The sequence below is a fragment of the Marmota marmota genome, unplaced genomic scaffold (genome assembly GCF_001458135.2).
Source record: "Marmota marmota marmota unplaced genomic scaffold, marMar, whole genome shotgun sequence".
NCBI lineage: Eukaryota > Metazoa > Chordata > Mammalia > Rodentia > Sciuridae > Marmota > Marmota marmota.
Window position 1 is genome coordinate 3,371,443 of NW_025999900.1, and position 17,157 is coordinate 3,388,599.

Consider the following 17,157-nt stretch of genomic DNA (forward strand, 5'->3'; position numbering starts at 1 on the left):
TTACCTGTGTTTGTATTTTGATACTGGAACTGTGGTCTGCTGCTCTCTTGTAAGGCTGTAACAGCCCTTTCACTTACTTCCTGAAGGGAAGCTGAGACTTCACTGCAGTTTTGAGAGAACAGAGGTAACAGGAAAATCCCCTCTGTTCTGAGTGAACAGGGGAAAAATTATATTTTTTACTTACTTATTCCCTGTAAAGATGTGTGAGCTAAATCTCCAAGTAACTGCAACTGTGTCTGTGGCCTCATCAATCAAAACTTCATATGGTAAAAAGAATAACATCTTTGGACACTAGATGTCATTATTTTCTATGATTTTAGGTATAGTAGTCATCAATTAGTGTAGCAGAAGAACGGAATAGTTAGAAAAGAATACACCATACTATACTACATTACCTTACATCAAAAAGTCAGTTTTTTTCCACCAGATTTTAAAAAATATTTTAGTTGTAGATGGACACAATACCTTTGTTTTATTTTTATGTGGTGCTGAGTATCGAACCCAGGGCCTTGCACGTGCTAGACCGAACACTCTACCGCTGAGCCACAACCCAGCCCCTCCACCAGATTTATGAGTTTTAAGTTAAAGTGCAGTCAAGGCTCACAAGCATGTGTGATACATAGTCAGCCTGATATACCTGGGTGTTAGAAAGCAATTTCATTAAACTTTCTGGTCACCAAGAACAACTCATTTGAAGCTTAAATGGACCAGATGTTTTACAGGCAGAGTGGTCTTTACCTAGAACTATAAGCCAACAAGCTCAAAGTGCCATCCAGAGTGTCAGGAATAGCCCTCATTGGGGGTGCCCCTTCTCGGACTCAGTTTCATAGAGCTTGCTCATCAGGAGGGGCCCTGTTTGAAGACCAACTGTAAAAGAGGTGACTGTGTAACTGTCTTCCTATCAGACTTCCTCCAAGAAGGCCACCAAGATCATGAGCAGAGGGTTAGAATTGCTCAGATGCAGCCTGTCTGGTTCCATCCAGTGTAAGCAGCTTTGGGTTTTTTCCTGGTCTTGGGAACTAGGAGGATCCTCTCCTCATTTTAGTGGATTTAAGGAACTCTGGTTTCTTTGTTCTCAGAGAATCATGTTCAGCCTTCTAAGATGCCCTCCAGCTTGTGTCCCAGTTCATGTAACCACCCTTCTTCTGTGTCCCCAACACCAATTTCCCACCTTGTCCTCTTGTTTCAGGGTCAAGGTCTCTGCCTAATTCAACAGACCCTGTGTCCCTGCCTTGTACATGACCAGATACCTAGTCCCTCTTGACTTGCCACTTTTCTTTGTTTATGTGACTCTTCCTCAGTCCTGGAGCCCTGCCCTAGCCCTGCTAAGTGACCCTGTTGCCTGCCAGAAGAAAGCAGCCCTTTCCTGGCCTGGTGAGCACCTAGCACAAGCACCTAGGTTCAGAGCCTGGTAATTAAACAGTGTCTTGATGAGCATTAGCCACCAGGCCCACCCTGTGTGAGGCCGATCTGCAGCTCTTCTAAGGTGCCCAAACCCTCTTTCCATGACCTCATACCTGCATAAACCTGTAACTATAAACTTTCCTTTCTGGATGATGAAACTTCCAATGGATAAAACTTCCTCCCATCACCTCTAGGCATTGGCCACTCTCTGGGTGAGTCTCCCTAGTGGACAGTTCTGACTCTTCTGCTTCATTAGCTTCTCTGTGACTGCTACAACAGGAGCCCACCTCTATCCTTAGCTGTACTTGGCAGCCTTAAGTCCAGAGCCTCTCCAGAAAGTCAACCTCCGTCTTCTGCCAGGGTACAGGAGAAGGGCACTGAGGGTCAAGTGTTTCTCTTAAAAAAATATATCATCCTCTTTTCCTGTTTGTGACTTTTGTACTTGCCTTCCTGGGTACCTTGAGGTAATTTCAAGCCTTTTTTGAAATTCTACGGCACAAGTGGGCTGGCTTCTCCCCTTCACTTTACTCCCAACCCCCCTCCCCTCTAGGCTCATTTTTTTCAGATTTTATAAAAAAAAAAATTCACTACATGCAACATGTCATTTCTCATAACAAACTTGTTACATATATTGTCTCATGGTTATAAGTCTACAGTTCTTGCAAGATAGCTATTAAATCCTTGAATATTACAAAAGTTTATTTATTCGTTTATTTTTGGATTAAACAGGTTTAGACAGAAACCCAACTTTATGGTTATAGGATATAGAATATTTAACTTAAAAATATGGAAACTGGCATTTTAATATTTGCTGACCTTTTTATTTTCTTTGTATTGAGCAAAAAGGAATGGCTTATCAGTTCTTTGCCACTTGTGATGAGGAATCACTGTGACAAGAGCATATTATGGCTTTTCCCCCGCTCCCCACCAGTGCTGGGGATTGAACATAGGGCCTCATGCTTTCTAAATCTTATCACTGAGATACACCCCCAGCTCCCTATGGTTCCTTATTAAATAACATGAAGACTTTGTGCCTTCTCATTTCAACAATAATTTTAACCATGAATAAATCAAAGAATATGGGCTTTTAGTAAATGATTCCTATATATAGTATTTATACTATTGAGCAATTGTAGTTCACATAAACATGCCCCATATACAGAAATCATTATTATACTAAATTTTAAATTTTTTGAACTATTTTATATAATTCTGTAGAGTGAAAAATACTTTCAATAAGTACGATAGCATAAGGTTTGCAGTAATCTGTACAGAACTGATAGAAATTGGTGAGAAAACCCCTGTGATCCTAATGGTTGTTTGTATATACTTAGTAAATTCAGCTTGCTAATTAAAATAAGAATCAAAAGGACATCCAAACTAGTTGACAATATCTCTTTTTTTTTACTTTCATATTAATTGAGCTTTTTTGATAGTCAGTAAAACAATCTTTACATTGTTGGTGAAAGAGTGTATTATATGGCTCTTTTAGGAAACTCTTTGACAATATTATTTAAGATCTTTGAAAATCTTTCTACCATTTGATCAAATATTTTGCTTGTAGGAATAGATCATAAGGATATAATCTTAAATGTGGAAAGCTCTTAATATGGAAGATGTTCATTGCTGCACTTTATCAAATCACTCATTTCTGTGTTTCTCACCATTCTTCACTGTGTTCATCTCCTCTTCTCTCTGTTTATTACTTGCCTCAGAAGCCCAAAACCCTGAATCCATATAAATTGAGACTGAATAGGATTATCTTGTGGGCTTGAGGTTTTAAGTAATTGCTACTACTGCTAAAATGATACTAATAGTGACCATGGTGGTGATAATGATAACTTTTAGTGTTGATGGCTTGGCCATTGTATGCTGGGTCCTTCTGCCTCCGTGAGTAGGAGAGAAGATAGGTGCTAAATACTGATCCCATGGGGCTGTTACTCATCTGGTCTGTTGAACAGTAAGGAAGCAACATGAAGCAGAAAAAAGAACTCACCCCTAAACACAGATTGTACTTATTGATAAGAGTGGTCCAATTTCTGTTTTGGAATTTGTACAGTCATACTGGCAATTTGCTTGTGTAAGAAGAAAGAAATTGAGGATAAGAGTATAGGAACTTTCCCAAGACCACATGCTAATAACAGTCAAAATCCTTATTATTACCCAGGAAGAGCTGATCACAGTGTCATGTTTCAAACACTGTATAGAATTGCATGATTTGAAAGTATATTTGAAATTAATATATAACAGAAGTTAAAATTGGTTAACTTTGCTTTGCCTGACCTCTTTATTTAACTGGAAAGACTTGATTACAAAAGGTATTTTAAAAATTAATAAGGGCTGGGAGTGTAGTTCAGTGATAGAGCACTTGCCTAGCTCATGTGAGGCTCCAGCATTGCCCCCCCATACACACACACACACATATGTATATAAAATAATAAAATTAATAGGGCTGGGGATGTGGCTCAAGCGGTAGCGCGCTTGCCTGGCGTGCATGCGGCCAGGGTTCGATCCTCAGCACCACATACAAACAAAGATGTTGTGTCTGCCGAAAAACTAAAAAAAATATATATATTAAAAAATTTTTTTTAAAAATTAATAAAATAACTAATCAACCCTTAAGAAATGTGTCATAGTCCAGGACTTTCTTGTTTTATTGAAAATTCTGTATCTTGTGTCTTAATATAAGGGTATCTTATATATTTGCTGAAAAGTTATTTTATATGGAAAATACAGAAATTTTAGTACAATGGTGATTTTTTTTTGGTGGGGCTGGAGATCAAACCCAGGGCCTGTGCATGCGAGGCAAGCACTCTACCAATTGAGCTATATCACCAGCCCCTTTTCTCAGATGTTAAAACTGTCTGTGAGAAGGAAATTTTAGTGCTGATTATTAATATAACTTTCAGTTAATTTGGTGGTGACTTGGGAATTGTCTTCACAAACTGTCAATCACAGTATTTTCATGATGCTTTGCACCAGTAACTGGATACTGCTGGGATCTTTTGTCCTTCAAAACCATAGAAACCTGGATGTTTATCTAGGATATGGTGCCACATTTCCACTGTCTTTAGTTAAAGACAAAAGAGCAAAAGCAAGAACAGAAAGGCTGAAAATGCCAGGGCACTATTAACGTTGGAGAAATGTCAGAGTGGGCCTACTTCTCATTACTTTATGCCTTTTATTTATAGTAGAACAAAACCCACAGGTCCCATTATAGCTCAAAGTACCTCTCCTGCCCTTTCTTTCCTCTTCATCCAGTGGTTATTGTGCCAGTGTAACAAATTCTACGTGCGAAGAACTTTGCATTTTATTTGTGTGTGTGTGTGTGTGTATGTATTTGTGTGTGTGTTACTGGGGATAGAATGCAGAGTCTTACAAATGCTCGGCAAACACTCCATCACTAAGCTATACCTGCAGTTTCTTATTTTTCCATTTTAAAGATTTTACTTAATTTCAGCTTTTTAAAAATTAAACGTGTGTGCGCGCGCGTGCGTTGTGTGTGTGTGTGTGTGTGTGTGTGTGTTGTGCAGGGGTTCATAACCAGGGCCTTGTGCATACTAGGCAAATGCTCTACCACTGAGCTACACACTCAGTCCCTAAATTCAAGTTTTAATTTTGAGATGATTATAGATTTACATGTAGTTGTAAGAAACAATCAAAAGAGATCTTGTTTACCCTTCACTGAGTTTCTTCAATGGTAAAATCTTGTAAAACTATAAATACAATGTCACAATCAGGATATTGACACTGATGCAGTCACGATAAGGAACGTCTACATTATTACTGGATGCCTCTTACTACCATTGTATGGCCCCATTCACTTTCCTCTGGCTCCCACACCTTACTTAACTCCTGACAACTGGTTATATATTCTTTATATATCTATATAATATTGTCATTTCAAAAATGTTCTATAAATAGAATCATCTGGCATGTCACCTTTTGGGATTAGGTATTCGCTCAGCATAACTCATGGAGATTGATTGAGATTCTTGCTAGACTGATGGTGTGTTCATTTTTCTGGCTATGGTGCTGTTTGGTATACATGTACAACACTCACTGAAGGACATTGGGCTTCTTTTCAATTTCTATCTATTATGAATAAAGCTGCTATAGGGTCTTTGGTAAATATAAATTTTTGTTTTTCAGGAATAAATGACCAGGTATTTAATATTTCTTATATATTGCTGAATTCTACTTGTTGATGTATGCATATTCACAAAGGATATTGGGAATGTTTCTGCTTCTTGTGTTTTTTAGAAGAGATTGTATATAATTGATGCTTATTCCTCTTTGGCTGTTTGCTAGAATTCTCTAGTGAAACTGTCTGGACCTGTAGGCTTTTTGTTTGTTTGTCTGTTTGAAAGTTTTCATGTCATACATTCAACATCCTTTATATTAATGGAGCTGTTCATGTTACATATTTAAAGATAGATGCGTTGTAGTCCTTTGTGTTTTTCGAAGTGTTGTTCCATTTCATCTCAGTTCTCAAACTTAATTCCGTGGATTATTTGTAGCACTCCTCCGTCACCTTTTGCTGCCTGGTGTCTGCAGTGACATCCCTTGCTCCCTTCCTCGTCCTGGTATTGCTTTCTTCTCTCTTTTTCCCTGTCAGTCTTTAGAGATTTGTCAGTTCTACTCTCTTTTCTAAGAACTAGCTTTTGTTTTATTGATTTTTCCCCTAATGTTCTTCTATTTTCAACCTAACTCGTTTCTTCTTTTATTTTTTGTATTCTTTTTATTTGCTCTGGGTTTATTTTATCCTTTTCCTGAGTTCCTGAAGCAGTAGCACAGGCCATTGATTGGAAACTCTTCCTCATATCTTCAGCATGCTTTTAGTGCTATAGCTTCCCTCTGAGCAGTGCTGTGCGTCCCCCACGTTTTGATGTTTTATTTTCAGTTTCATTCTGCTTGATGTATTTTAAGATTTTCCCTTGAGGCTTACTCTTTGACCCATATTTAGAAATATTTAGTATTTCTAAATATCCATGGGTTCTTCATGTGCAAATCCAACCAACTGCAGAGTGTAGTTTTTAAAAATTGTGTTGGTACTGAACATGGACAGATCTTTTTTTCTCTTATCATTATTTTTTAAACTATAGAGTATAAAAACTGCTTAAGTATATGTACTCTAGAGATGATCAGATTTACACAGGAGACTGTGCATAGATTATATGCAAATATTCTACCATGTTATATTGGGTACTTGAGCATCTGTGGATTTTGTTGTGCACTCGGGGGTTCTGGAACTAACTGCACATGGATACTGACCAAAGAAAGACTAAGTTGTTTAGTTTTTAAGTGATTGGAGAATTAATTTCTTTCTCTCTCTCTCTTTCTTTCTTTTTTACTTTATTCTTTTTAGTTTTACATGAGAATAGGAATGTATTTTGACATACACACATGGGATATAACTTCCCATTCTATGGTTGTACATGATGTGGAGTTACACTATTTATGTATTCATATGTGTACATAGAAAAGTTATGTCCAATTAATTCTACTGTCTTTCACATTCCCACTCCCTCTTCCTTCCCCCAAGTCCCCTTGTTCAATCCAGTGAACTCCATTGTGAGTCAGCGTCCACATATCAGAGACAACATTCAGCCTTTGGTTTTTGGGGATTGGCTTATGTCACTTAGCATGGTAGTCTCCATGTCCATTCATTTACCAACAAATGCCATAATTTCATTCTTCTTTTGCCCCAGTAATATTCCATTGTGTATATGTACCACATTTTCTTTATCCATTCATCTATTGAAGAGCACCTTTGTTGGTTCCATAGCTTACCTATTGTGAATTGAGCTGCTATGAACATTGTTTATGGCCCTGTCACTACAGTATACTGATTTTAAGTCCTTTGGGTAAATGCCGAGGACTGGGATAACTGTGTCAAAAGGTAGTTCCATTCCAAGTTTTCCATACTGCTTTCCAGAGTGGCTGCACCAATTTGTAGTCCCACCAGCAATATATGAGTGCACCTCTTTCTCCACATCCTTGCCAACATTTATTGTTACTTGTATTCTTGATAATTGCCATTCTGACTGACATGAGATGAAATCTCAGTGTAGTTTTAATTTGCATTTCTCTAATTGCTAGTGATGGTGAAAATTTTTTCATATATTTGTTGACCATTTGTATTTCTTCTTCTGTGAAGTATCTGCTCAGTTCCTTTGCCCATTTACTGATTGGTTATTTGATTTTTTTGGTGTTAAGTTTTTTGAGTTCTTTATATAGGAGATTTTCTTTTTTATAAAGTAGAATTTCACCTTCAGGGGCTGGGGATGTGGCTCAAGCGGTAGCGCGCTCCTCTGGCATGCATGCGGCCCGGGTTTGATCCTCAGCACCACATACAAACAAAGATGTTGTGTCTGCCAAAAGCTAAAAAATAAATATTAAAAAAAAAATTCTCTCTCTCTCTCTCTCTCTCTCTCCTCTCTCACTCTCTCTTTAAAAAAAAAAAAAGAATTTCACCTTCAGGAAGATTAAAATTTCATATTAGAGCTTTTGAATTCTGTTTATTTATTCTGATAAGCACTTAAGTTCTTTGACATTAAAGATACAATTTTTAGTGAAGAAATATAGGGACTATCATACATTTTATCCATTTAAATGGATATGCTTTTTTTTTTTTTTTGACAGAATCTTATTTCTCATGGCTAGAAATTTTTTTGACCATTATAACTTTCTGATAATGCAGAGTAGGAGGAAATTTGAGTGTAGGATTATCATTAAATTAATTAAGATTCTATATACTAGAAAGTGTAGAGAAAATGGGACAATAAAAACTGTTTAAAGAACAATGTGAGATAGAATTATTCTTTGTTATGATTATAAAACACAAAAATAGAATTGTGATTTTTTTACTACTTATGTCAATATATCAAAAATATCTTTCATATCTTTTTTTACAGATTGAAATTGTCAAAGAAGAATTTAATGAACATTTAGAATCAGTTGACAAGATAAACCAGATCTGTAAAAATCTACAATTTTATCTAAATAAAATGAAAACCTTTGAAGAGCCCCCTTTTGCAAAAGAGGCTAATGTTATTGTGGATCGATGGCTTGATGTACGTGATTATTTTATTGACTACAAATTCTATTTTATAACAAATTAATCTTATGGGTGAATATCTTTAGTATTCCTAATTGAAAAATTAAACTATATTTGTCATAAATGTGTTCAAATAATATGAAGTTTATAACTCAGGAATTAATTTCACCCCAGAGTTAGGCACTACTAATAAGTGGGTCTATAATCTTCTAGGTACAAAAATAGTTACTCAACTTATGTACATAAACTAGCTAATCTATTATGCATTTGTGCAGGATATTGATATTTAACTGTATATTTTTGGTTGAGTAGTAATAACTTTTTTTATGAATTACAAACTAAGGATTTATCTGTATTATATTTCATTTGCTTTTAAAAAGCATATTTTGGGGGGCTGGATTGTGGCTCAGCAGTAGAATGCTCGCCTAGCATGGGCAGGACCCGGGTTTGATCCTCAGCACCACATAAAAATAAAAGCATTGTGTTGTATCCACCTACACCTAAAAAAAAAATAAATATTAAAAAATAAATAAATAAAAAGCATATTTTTAAAAAAAATTGTGGTTTAGACATTAGGAAGACTATTGCTTTTAATTGATATAAGATACAGCAAGTGAACTACATTTTTTTTTAAGAGAAAGAACTACATGGTAGATTAAATAATATTTTTGGTGATCATAAAACAGATTATTTCTCCAGTAATAATAAATTCAAACTCAAATTTTATTTTAGAAATAGTATTTGACCGGAACAGTGGTTTTCCTACTTCTTTTCACCACTACATGTGTTACTTCTGCTTTTACATTATGGTAGATAAATGAGAAGACAGAAGACTACTATGAAAATCTTGGTCGAGCTCTGGCTTTATGGGACAAACTTTTTAATTTGAAAAGTGTCGTTGATGAGTGGACTGAAAATGTCCTTCGAGAAAGGAATTCACAGCTGACTGAAGAGGACAGAGAAAGGCTGAAGGTGATTCAACAGAGATAATATAGATTTTTTTTTATAAGTTGAAATTTTATTCAAAATCAGATTTAAAATTTTTATTTTTTTATTTGTACATAGATGTTTTGTTTGCACACAGTTGACACTGTAATACTGAGTTTGCTCTCTTGGATCAGGACAGAAAAATCACAAAGAAATATTTTATCTCTTTTGTTTATTCCTTGAGGGGGACCTGAACTCTATCCATTCCTTTGTGACATCCAGGAAGGTGATAGAGGATACTGTTAACATGGGGTTCACAGACACCAAGGGAGTTCATGGATAAAATGATCTTGGATGGCAAAAGATTGTGTCTTTATTTTCATAAACATCTAGTTTAATATAGCATTTGTTTCAATTATGAATATAGGCAACATACATGGTAGGATGAGCATCATATGTGACTTCATTATCAAGAGAATCACAGATTTAAAAAAATTTAAAAAAAAGAAAGAAAATCACAGATATTTGGGGTCATTATTTGGTTGTTTATACCTGTATCCTTATTACTAGTTTGAAAGCAAGGGATGTAGTGGGCCCACTGTTGGATCTTGTCATTTAAGGTATTAATAGAGAAACATGAAGCAATATATGTCACACATTATTTTTAATATTTTGATAACTATAACCCAGTGTAATTATTTTCATTTGTAACATTATATAATTTTCCTTATGTTTTATTTTTCAATTATTATTATGCAAAGGACCCGTAGATTTCACAAATTGCCCAAGGGGTACATAGTATTTAAAAAAAAAAAAGGTTAAGAACTCTTTGCAGAAGTTCTAACAAAATGTATTATTGTCCTCAGATAAGGGTAGTGTATACCCCAGGGGTAGGCAGACCTTTTCTTATAGGGCCATATAGTAAATATTTTAGGCTTATGGATCATTCTGTCTCTGCAATTATTACTCATCATTGCTGTTATAGCGTCAAACTGATAAACAGTTAAAAAATCCTTGGAAGTAGCTGGGTTCCAATAAATATTTACACAAAGAAGCTCTCAGCTCTGAGGCTATAATTTGTTAACCCCTGATCTAGAGCCTCCTGATATAGACAACATTTATTTAAATTCAACAGTCCCTCAAAAAGATTATTTTTTAAAAAAAGAAGAAGAATGAGAATCAGTATCTTTATAGAACTTAAAAAAGCTGTGTTTTTTTTTTTAATAGTAATCTCAGACTTTGTTATTTGGAAAAAATTAATGTTGTCTCTTAACTCTGAGAAGAATGCTTTCTAACCACTTGTTTGTTCATGTATTATTGGGTTTTTTATCATGTAAAATCATCATCTTGCTGGGTGAGAAAACAAAGGTTGGCGGTTTTTTGTGGATTTATGTAATATAAAACTGTATGTGTGCATGAAGCAAATGCTTCAATATCATTTTATCCCTCTTTGTATTTTATTCTCTTTTTAATTCATATATCCATTTTTATGGAAACCATTTTTAAAATGTGTGAAGATTTTTGGTTTCCTGGAGATGTGATGGTAGTTACGAATTAAAACAATGATTCTCTTAAGTATAAATGAATCATCTCTAAGAATCATTTAAATTTGTCTTGAACTATAGGTTATTTAGAAATCTGAAGTTAAGGAATATAAACTGCCAGCCCATGGGCCAAACCTGCCAAAACCTGCCAAAACCTGCAAGTGTGGACAAATCATTCACAGCCCAAACACACATATCTAAGAAGTTTGTAATACTTTTAGGCAGACCATGCAGTTTTGCGGCATAGGCCTTTCGTCTCTCTATTGCCTTAAAACTAGAATGCGTCACTCACTCAGTGATAGCAATTATCTGACCTGTAGAGGCACTTCAGTTTCTGACTCCCAGGACTCTGTCAAAAAAACAAGTGATTAGAGGAAATTCAAAGGCACTCTCAGTTTCTATCAGCAATAATAATCATGGCTACTGGAAAATTGGTGATGAAATAAGAAGATATTTTCCTTTAAAATTATGTGTTTTAGGAAGAGTTACAAGTCCATGAACAACAAACTTCAGAATTTTCTAGAAGAGTGACTGAAATACAGTTTCTGCTCCAAAGTAATGAAAAACCACTTGAATTGCAGGTAAGAGAATTTCCACTTAAAATCCTCAATTAAAGATTCTCTAAAGCCTCTTAAATAGTATTCATAAACCAAGCATTCTAAATCTTAATAATAAAATTAGGATCATTATTTATTTGATTTCTATGTTAAATCCAACCAAATTTTGTAGTTGGCATAGATAATGATGTTTTTTTTCCCCATGATTAGCATGAATAATACACATTTACAGGTGTATTATGTAAAGGGTCACATGTGGCTGTGTTTCCATGTAAAGTAACAATAATTTCTTGTGAATGTCTTGGGTGCAGGAAAGAGAATATGACTCAAGTCATATTCTATAAGATTTATTAATTGCTAGGTGGAGATAAAGGGAGCTTGCTCCAAGTGTGATTTTTCTGTTGTATGAAGATAATTGTCTCAATTTTATTTGGATCAGGGTGCACAGTGGTTAAATAAGAACTCTGGAGGTACTTTGTAGGTAACATCCTGGCTGTATCACCTACTAGCTTTGTATTGGGCAAGTTATTCAACCTTCTTTGTTTTTTTTTTTTTCTTTTTTGTTGTTGGTTTTTTTTTTATGGTTTTTAGTTGTAGATGGACACAATACCTTTCTTTTATTTATTCATTTTTATGTGGTGCTGAGGATCGAATCTAGCACCTCCCACATGGTAGGTAAGCTCTGTACTGCAGAGCTACAACCCCAGTCCTGTTATTCAACCTTCTTAAGCCTGTATTTTGCACAGGAGGTGCTTACCTGGATTCTGTATATATAAAAAGCAATCATTGTTGTCTAATTTTTTTCTGTGTGTTTTAATCTTATCTGTCTTATCTCCTAAGTGCCTTGAGATATTACTTCAGTTGATATGTTAGATAAAACTTATTTTGGGGGAAGGATTCCAATTAATGTCTTAGAAAAAAAGTCACAATGCTAATTTCAGTTTTTCTATGTTATTCTTTATTTTTTTTTCCAAGACAATGTTCCTATCATTGTACTGGTGATATGGAGTAATGTAGAGCAATGAGAAGAATTTTTTTTTTTTTTCAAATTGAAATGAAGCAGTCTTGTTAACTTTTTAGCAATGCCTTTGCCTTGCAGTCTAGTTCAATAAGATCCGTCACAGAACTATATGTTGCATGATTTCAGGTCATGGAACGCTCTATTTTGAACAAGATGGAACATGTGAAAAAGTATATATCAGGAGAGTCCAATTGCTTCGAGCTTGGTAGCAGCACAGCTGAGCTCAGGGAGGATCTCGACCAAGCCAAGACCCAGATCGGGATGACGGAGTCCCTCTTGAAAGCCCTGTCTCCTTCCGACAGCTTGGAAATTTTCACTAAACTCGAGGTGCTGCCCAGTTACTCATCTTCTGATCTTCAGGCTTACTCTCACATTTTTCATGGTCTTGACCTTTTTCCATTAATAAAAAACAGAAAGAAATGGAAGTTCGGGGGGCGGGGGAATACCCAGAAAATCAGTTTCTGTGTATTTAGCACTTTGATGTTTGAATTGCTTTGTCTACAGTAACTTTTTAAAATTAAATTTGCAATGGATTGTATACCTGCTAGCAAAGAGAAAGCAAATCCATTCATTCAAAATCTTGTAGACTTTTTCAAAACAATTGAGATATCTGTCTTCTGTGACTTGAGCCTGTTTTAAGACTTAATGGTGGTTGTTTGTTTACATCTGTAGGAGATCCAACAAGAAATTCTACAGCAGAAGCACAATATGATAGTACTTGAGCATCAAATAGGTTGTCTCACCCCTGAACTCTCTGAATTGAAGAGGCAATATGAAAGTGTCAGCGATTTATTTAATACCAAAAAAGGTGTTTTGCAAGATCACTTTTCTTCATTATTGAATGGTGAGTGTGATGTTCCTCTTACTTGAAGTATGAAGATAGTACTGTGAACCCAAAAACTAATCTAAGCCTGACTTATAAATGGTTTGCACAGACTGTATTTAAAGGAATAATATTTGGATAAAACCTTTGGGGGGAAATACTTACTGATTAATGCCTGGCATTAAATAATGTGTTTTTCTTTAAAGCCCCAAATCTTAATTTAAAAGTTAAGTTTGAACTACTCAACTGTGCTCAATGAGTCAGGAAGGCTGCTTGTGTTCTGTCTCTACAAGTGTCTTTGAAAGGAGATTTGGTTTAGCCAGGTGTGGTGGCACACATCTGTAGTCCCAGTGACTCGGGAGGCTGAGATAAGAGGTTTGCATGTTTGAGGCCAGCCTCAGCAACTTAGTGAGGCCCTAAGAAACTTAGTAAGACCTTGTCTCAAAATAAAAAGTAAAAAGGGCTACGGATGTAGCTCATTGGAAAAGTGCCCTTGGGTTACATCCTCAGTCCCCGTCACCCCTCCCAAAAAATAAATAAATAAATAAGAGGGAGATTTGGTGTAAAACATACCAAATTACTTTGTAGACTTTATTAGGCCTCATAATTGGATTTCAGGATGTATTACCACTTTCCAGGATGGTGTAGGAAGCAGGTTATAAAATCTCTTACATAATAAGGTGTATGGAATTCTGCTGGAATGTATAGAGCTTTTTTCTCCCCTACTTCCTGTAGATCAATGCAAGAATTTCAATGACTGGTTCAGCAAGATTAAAGTGAGGCTTGAAGAGTGCTTCGACTCATCAGAAACAAAAAAGAGTGTGGAACAAAAGCTGCAAATACTTTCTGTAAGATACACATGTATACATATTAAAATGTATATGTACGTTTTAATCAATCTATCATAACTAAAATATTGGCAGCATGAAACTTAATTTTAAGTAGATAAAATAATAATTACTTTGACTATTTTTTTTTTTTTTTTTACTTAACAGATGATAGTCCCAAGTAACCAGGCTTTTTTCCTAAGTATTTTGGAACTCTGTTTTTACTGAGTTAAGTGTGCAAGTAGCTTAAACAAGTTCCACTTTGATACTACTCTAAGATGCTGTTTTAGTTAATTCAATTGTGTTAAAATCATGTTTGATCAAAGATGAAGACTTCACCTAATTTGGACTATAAAATTTCTTTTTTTTCCTTGAAAAAGATTACTTCATTTAATTATTTTCCTGGTCATATTTTTAAAATTTTTTAAAATATTTTATTTTTAATTTGTGGTTGGACACAATACCTTTTAATTTTTTTTTTTTTTAATGTGGTGCTGAGGATCGAACCCAGGGCTCTGCACGTGCCAGACAAGTGCTCTACCACTGAGCCACAACCCCAGTCCCCCAGTCATATTTCTGATAAAAATTGCAATTGAACTTTAATGTATTGCTAGACAGAGCACTGAGTGTACAGAGCTTGTAAGGTACCTTTGGTACCCTTAAATATTGATCATTTTGGGGTAGATTATCTAGTACATTAATATTTTGATGACAAGTCATGTTCTCAAGCTTATTGAAAGCACTAAACATTTTGTTTAATTTATTGTTTTAATGGTACTATGCTTTATTACTGGAATCATCTTTCTTGTTTCTTTAAAGCCCCACTTTTTTTTTTCTCTTGCTTTTAATTTGCCCATTTCATGGGACTCAGCAATTCACACCCAAACCTTTGAAACACAAACATTGGGAAAAAAAATTCTGGTGTTGGAAAGGTTAAATGGAAAATAGTGTTTAGTTTTATATAAGGATGTCAGAGCAAGTATTTAGGAAGAGTTGAGCAGAGCCAGGAGAGGAGAATGTAGCTTTCCTGGTCCTGCTCTGAGGGACCTCATGGTGGCTCTGTACTGCTATGCTAGATGTGATATCCAGAAAGTCAGATTCAAGTGCAAATGGATACACACATCCAGAACTACCATAGGTCGTCTACCTTTGGAGTTAGCCACACCTTCATTACTTTCCTTCTGTGAGAATGTTACCTGGGAACTGGCAACATCTGTGTACTGCTTTGGAAAAGTGTCATGGGGGTGGCAGGTGACTACCTTTAGATCATAATTGATTTTTTTGTCTTTCCTAAGGATTTCTTGACTCTTGAAGGAAGAAGCAGTAAAATACAGCAGGTAGAAACTGTATTGCAGCATGTGAAGAAGCACCTACCTAAAGCCCATGTTAAAGAGCTTAACAGTTGGCTTGTGAGTCAAGAAGTTGAATTAGAAAAAATGGTGTCCATATGTGAGGCCCAGGCAAAGGAACTCAATAACTACCTGGAGCAGCTACTGAGGTACGGAGTAAAGGTGAAATCTAAATAACATTTTCACGGGATATTTTTAGAGTTATTTCTCGTGTGCTCTTCCTCAGTACAGTGTATGCTGTGATATGCAGTACATAAAAATTTAATAGGTAAAATAGATATAATTATTCTTTGGTATCTAAGCATCCAAAATCCACAGATGCTCAAGTTGCTTGTATAAAATGTATAATATTTGCATATAACCCTTGTATATTAATATGAAATTTCAGGAAGTCCTATTTGATTTATTTTAATTATTATTAAGAACCCTTTTCACCTTCTGATGAGACAGTAATATTGATACATATTAGAGGAGATGCTTTTGGTTATAAACAACAGTATATTTCTCTTTATCTCTGCCTTTTTAAAAATATTTTTTAAGTTGTAGATAGATACAATATCTTTATTTATTTATTTTTATGTGGTGCTGAGGATTGAACCCAGTGCCTCTCGTGTGTAAGGCGAGTGCTCTACCACTGAACTACAACCCTAGCCCCCTCTAACTGCCTTTTTTTTTAAAAAAAAAAAAAGCAATTTAATAATTCATAGAACTGAAAAATTGAGTGTTACATATAGCTTAACAGGGGCTTGAGTAGTTGGTTCAAACAACATGATCAGGACTTAATATCTCTATCTTCCATTTCTCAGGATTGCTTTTTTTTTTTTTTTTTTTTTTTTAACCATTGGGACCATTATGTAGGGCTTCTTTTTAAGGTCACAAGATGGCAATTCTTGGAATTGTGTGACTTTTTTCATTCATATTTAGCAAAAACAAAAACCAGAATTTGTGTTCCTGATACTTTAAGGGCATCTCATATATTTTAAATCTCTGGGTTACTTGTAATACCTAATACAATTAAAAGGCTATGCAAGTAGCTGTTATACCATATTGTTTAGGGAATTACAAAGAAAAAAAAAAGTCTGTACATGTTCAGTATAGATGCAATTTCTATTTTTCCAAATATTTTTGATCTGTGGTTGGCTCACTCCATGAATGTGGAACTCATGGATACAGAGGGCCAACTATACTCTTTGTGGTTTGGATTTTTTTTTTCCGTGTGTGTGTGTGTGTGTGTGTGTGTGTATGTGTGTATGCATGTGTGCATGTGTGTTGGCGGGAGGGCACTCGGTATTGAACTCAGGGTCTCATGTGTGCTAGGCAAGTGCTGTACCCCTGAGTTATGCTCCTAGCCCTGGACTGTACTTCATTTTAAAAATTAATTAACTAATTAATTAAGTATTGCAGATTGAACCAAGGGGTGCTCTACCACTGAGCTTCAACCTTCAGCCCTTCTTATTTTTTATTTTGAGGTAGGATCTTGCCAAGTTTTCTAGTCTGGCCTCCAATATTTGATATTCTGCTTCTGCCTCTGCCTCTGAAGTAGCTGGAGTTACAAGTGTGCTCTGCCCTAGCTAGACTTTTAAATTCAGGTTTGGTGCTAGGAGTTTCTACAAAGTAACTAATGGCAAAGGTTCAGGGTACAGTC

At 35.4% G+C, this 17,157-nt stretch overlaps 1 protein-coding gene across 6 annotated transcripts in view; it reads left to right on the forward strand.

Annotated features, from left to right (window-relative positions):
- Syne2 (spectrin repeat containing nuclear envelope protein 2) overlaps positions 1 to 17,157 on the forward strand; it is a 329,254-nt gene that overhangs the window by 143,281 nt on the left and 168,816 nt on the right. For all 6 annotated transcript variants that reach the window (XM_048798469.1, XM_048798471.1, XM_048798472.1 and 3 more), the window contains exons 33-39: positions 8,322 to 8,480; positions 9,278 to 9,436; positions 11,415 to 11,516; positions 12,640 to 12,840; positions 13,186 to 13,357; positions 14,072 to 14,184; positions 15,459 to 15,661. In XM_048798469.1, the coding sequence (XP_048654426.1) occupies positions 8,322 to 8,480; positions 9,278 to 9,436; positions 11,415 to 11,516; positions 12,640 to 12,840; positions 13,186 to 13,357; positions 14,072 to 14,184; positions 15,459 to 15,661 (1,109 nt within the window). The remainder of the gene's footprint in view (positions 1 to 8,321; positions 8,481 to 9,277; positions 9,437 to 11,414; positions 11,517 to 12,639; positions 12,841 to 13,185; positions 13,358 to 14,071; positions 14,185 to 15,458; positions 15,662 to 17,157) is intronic.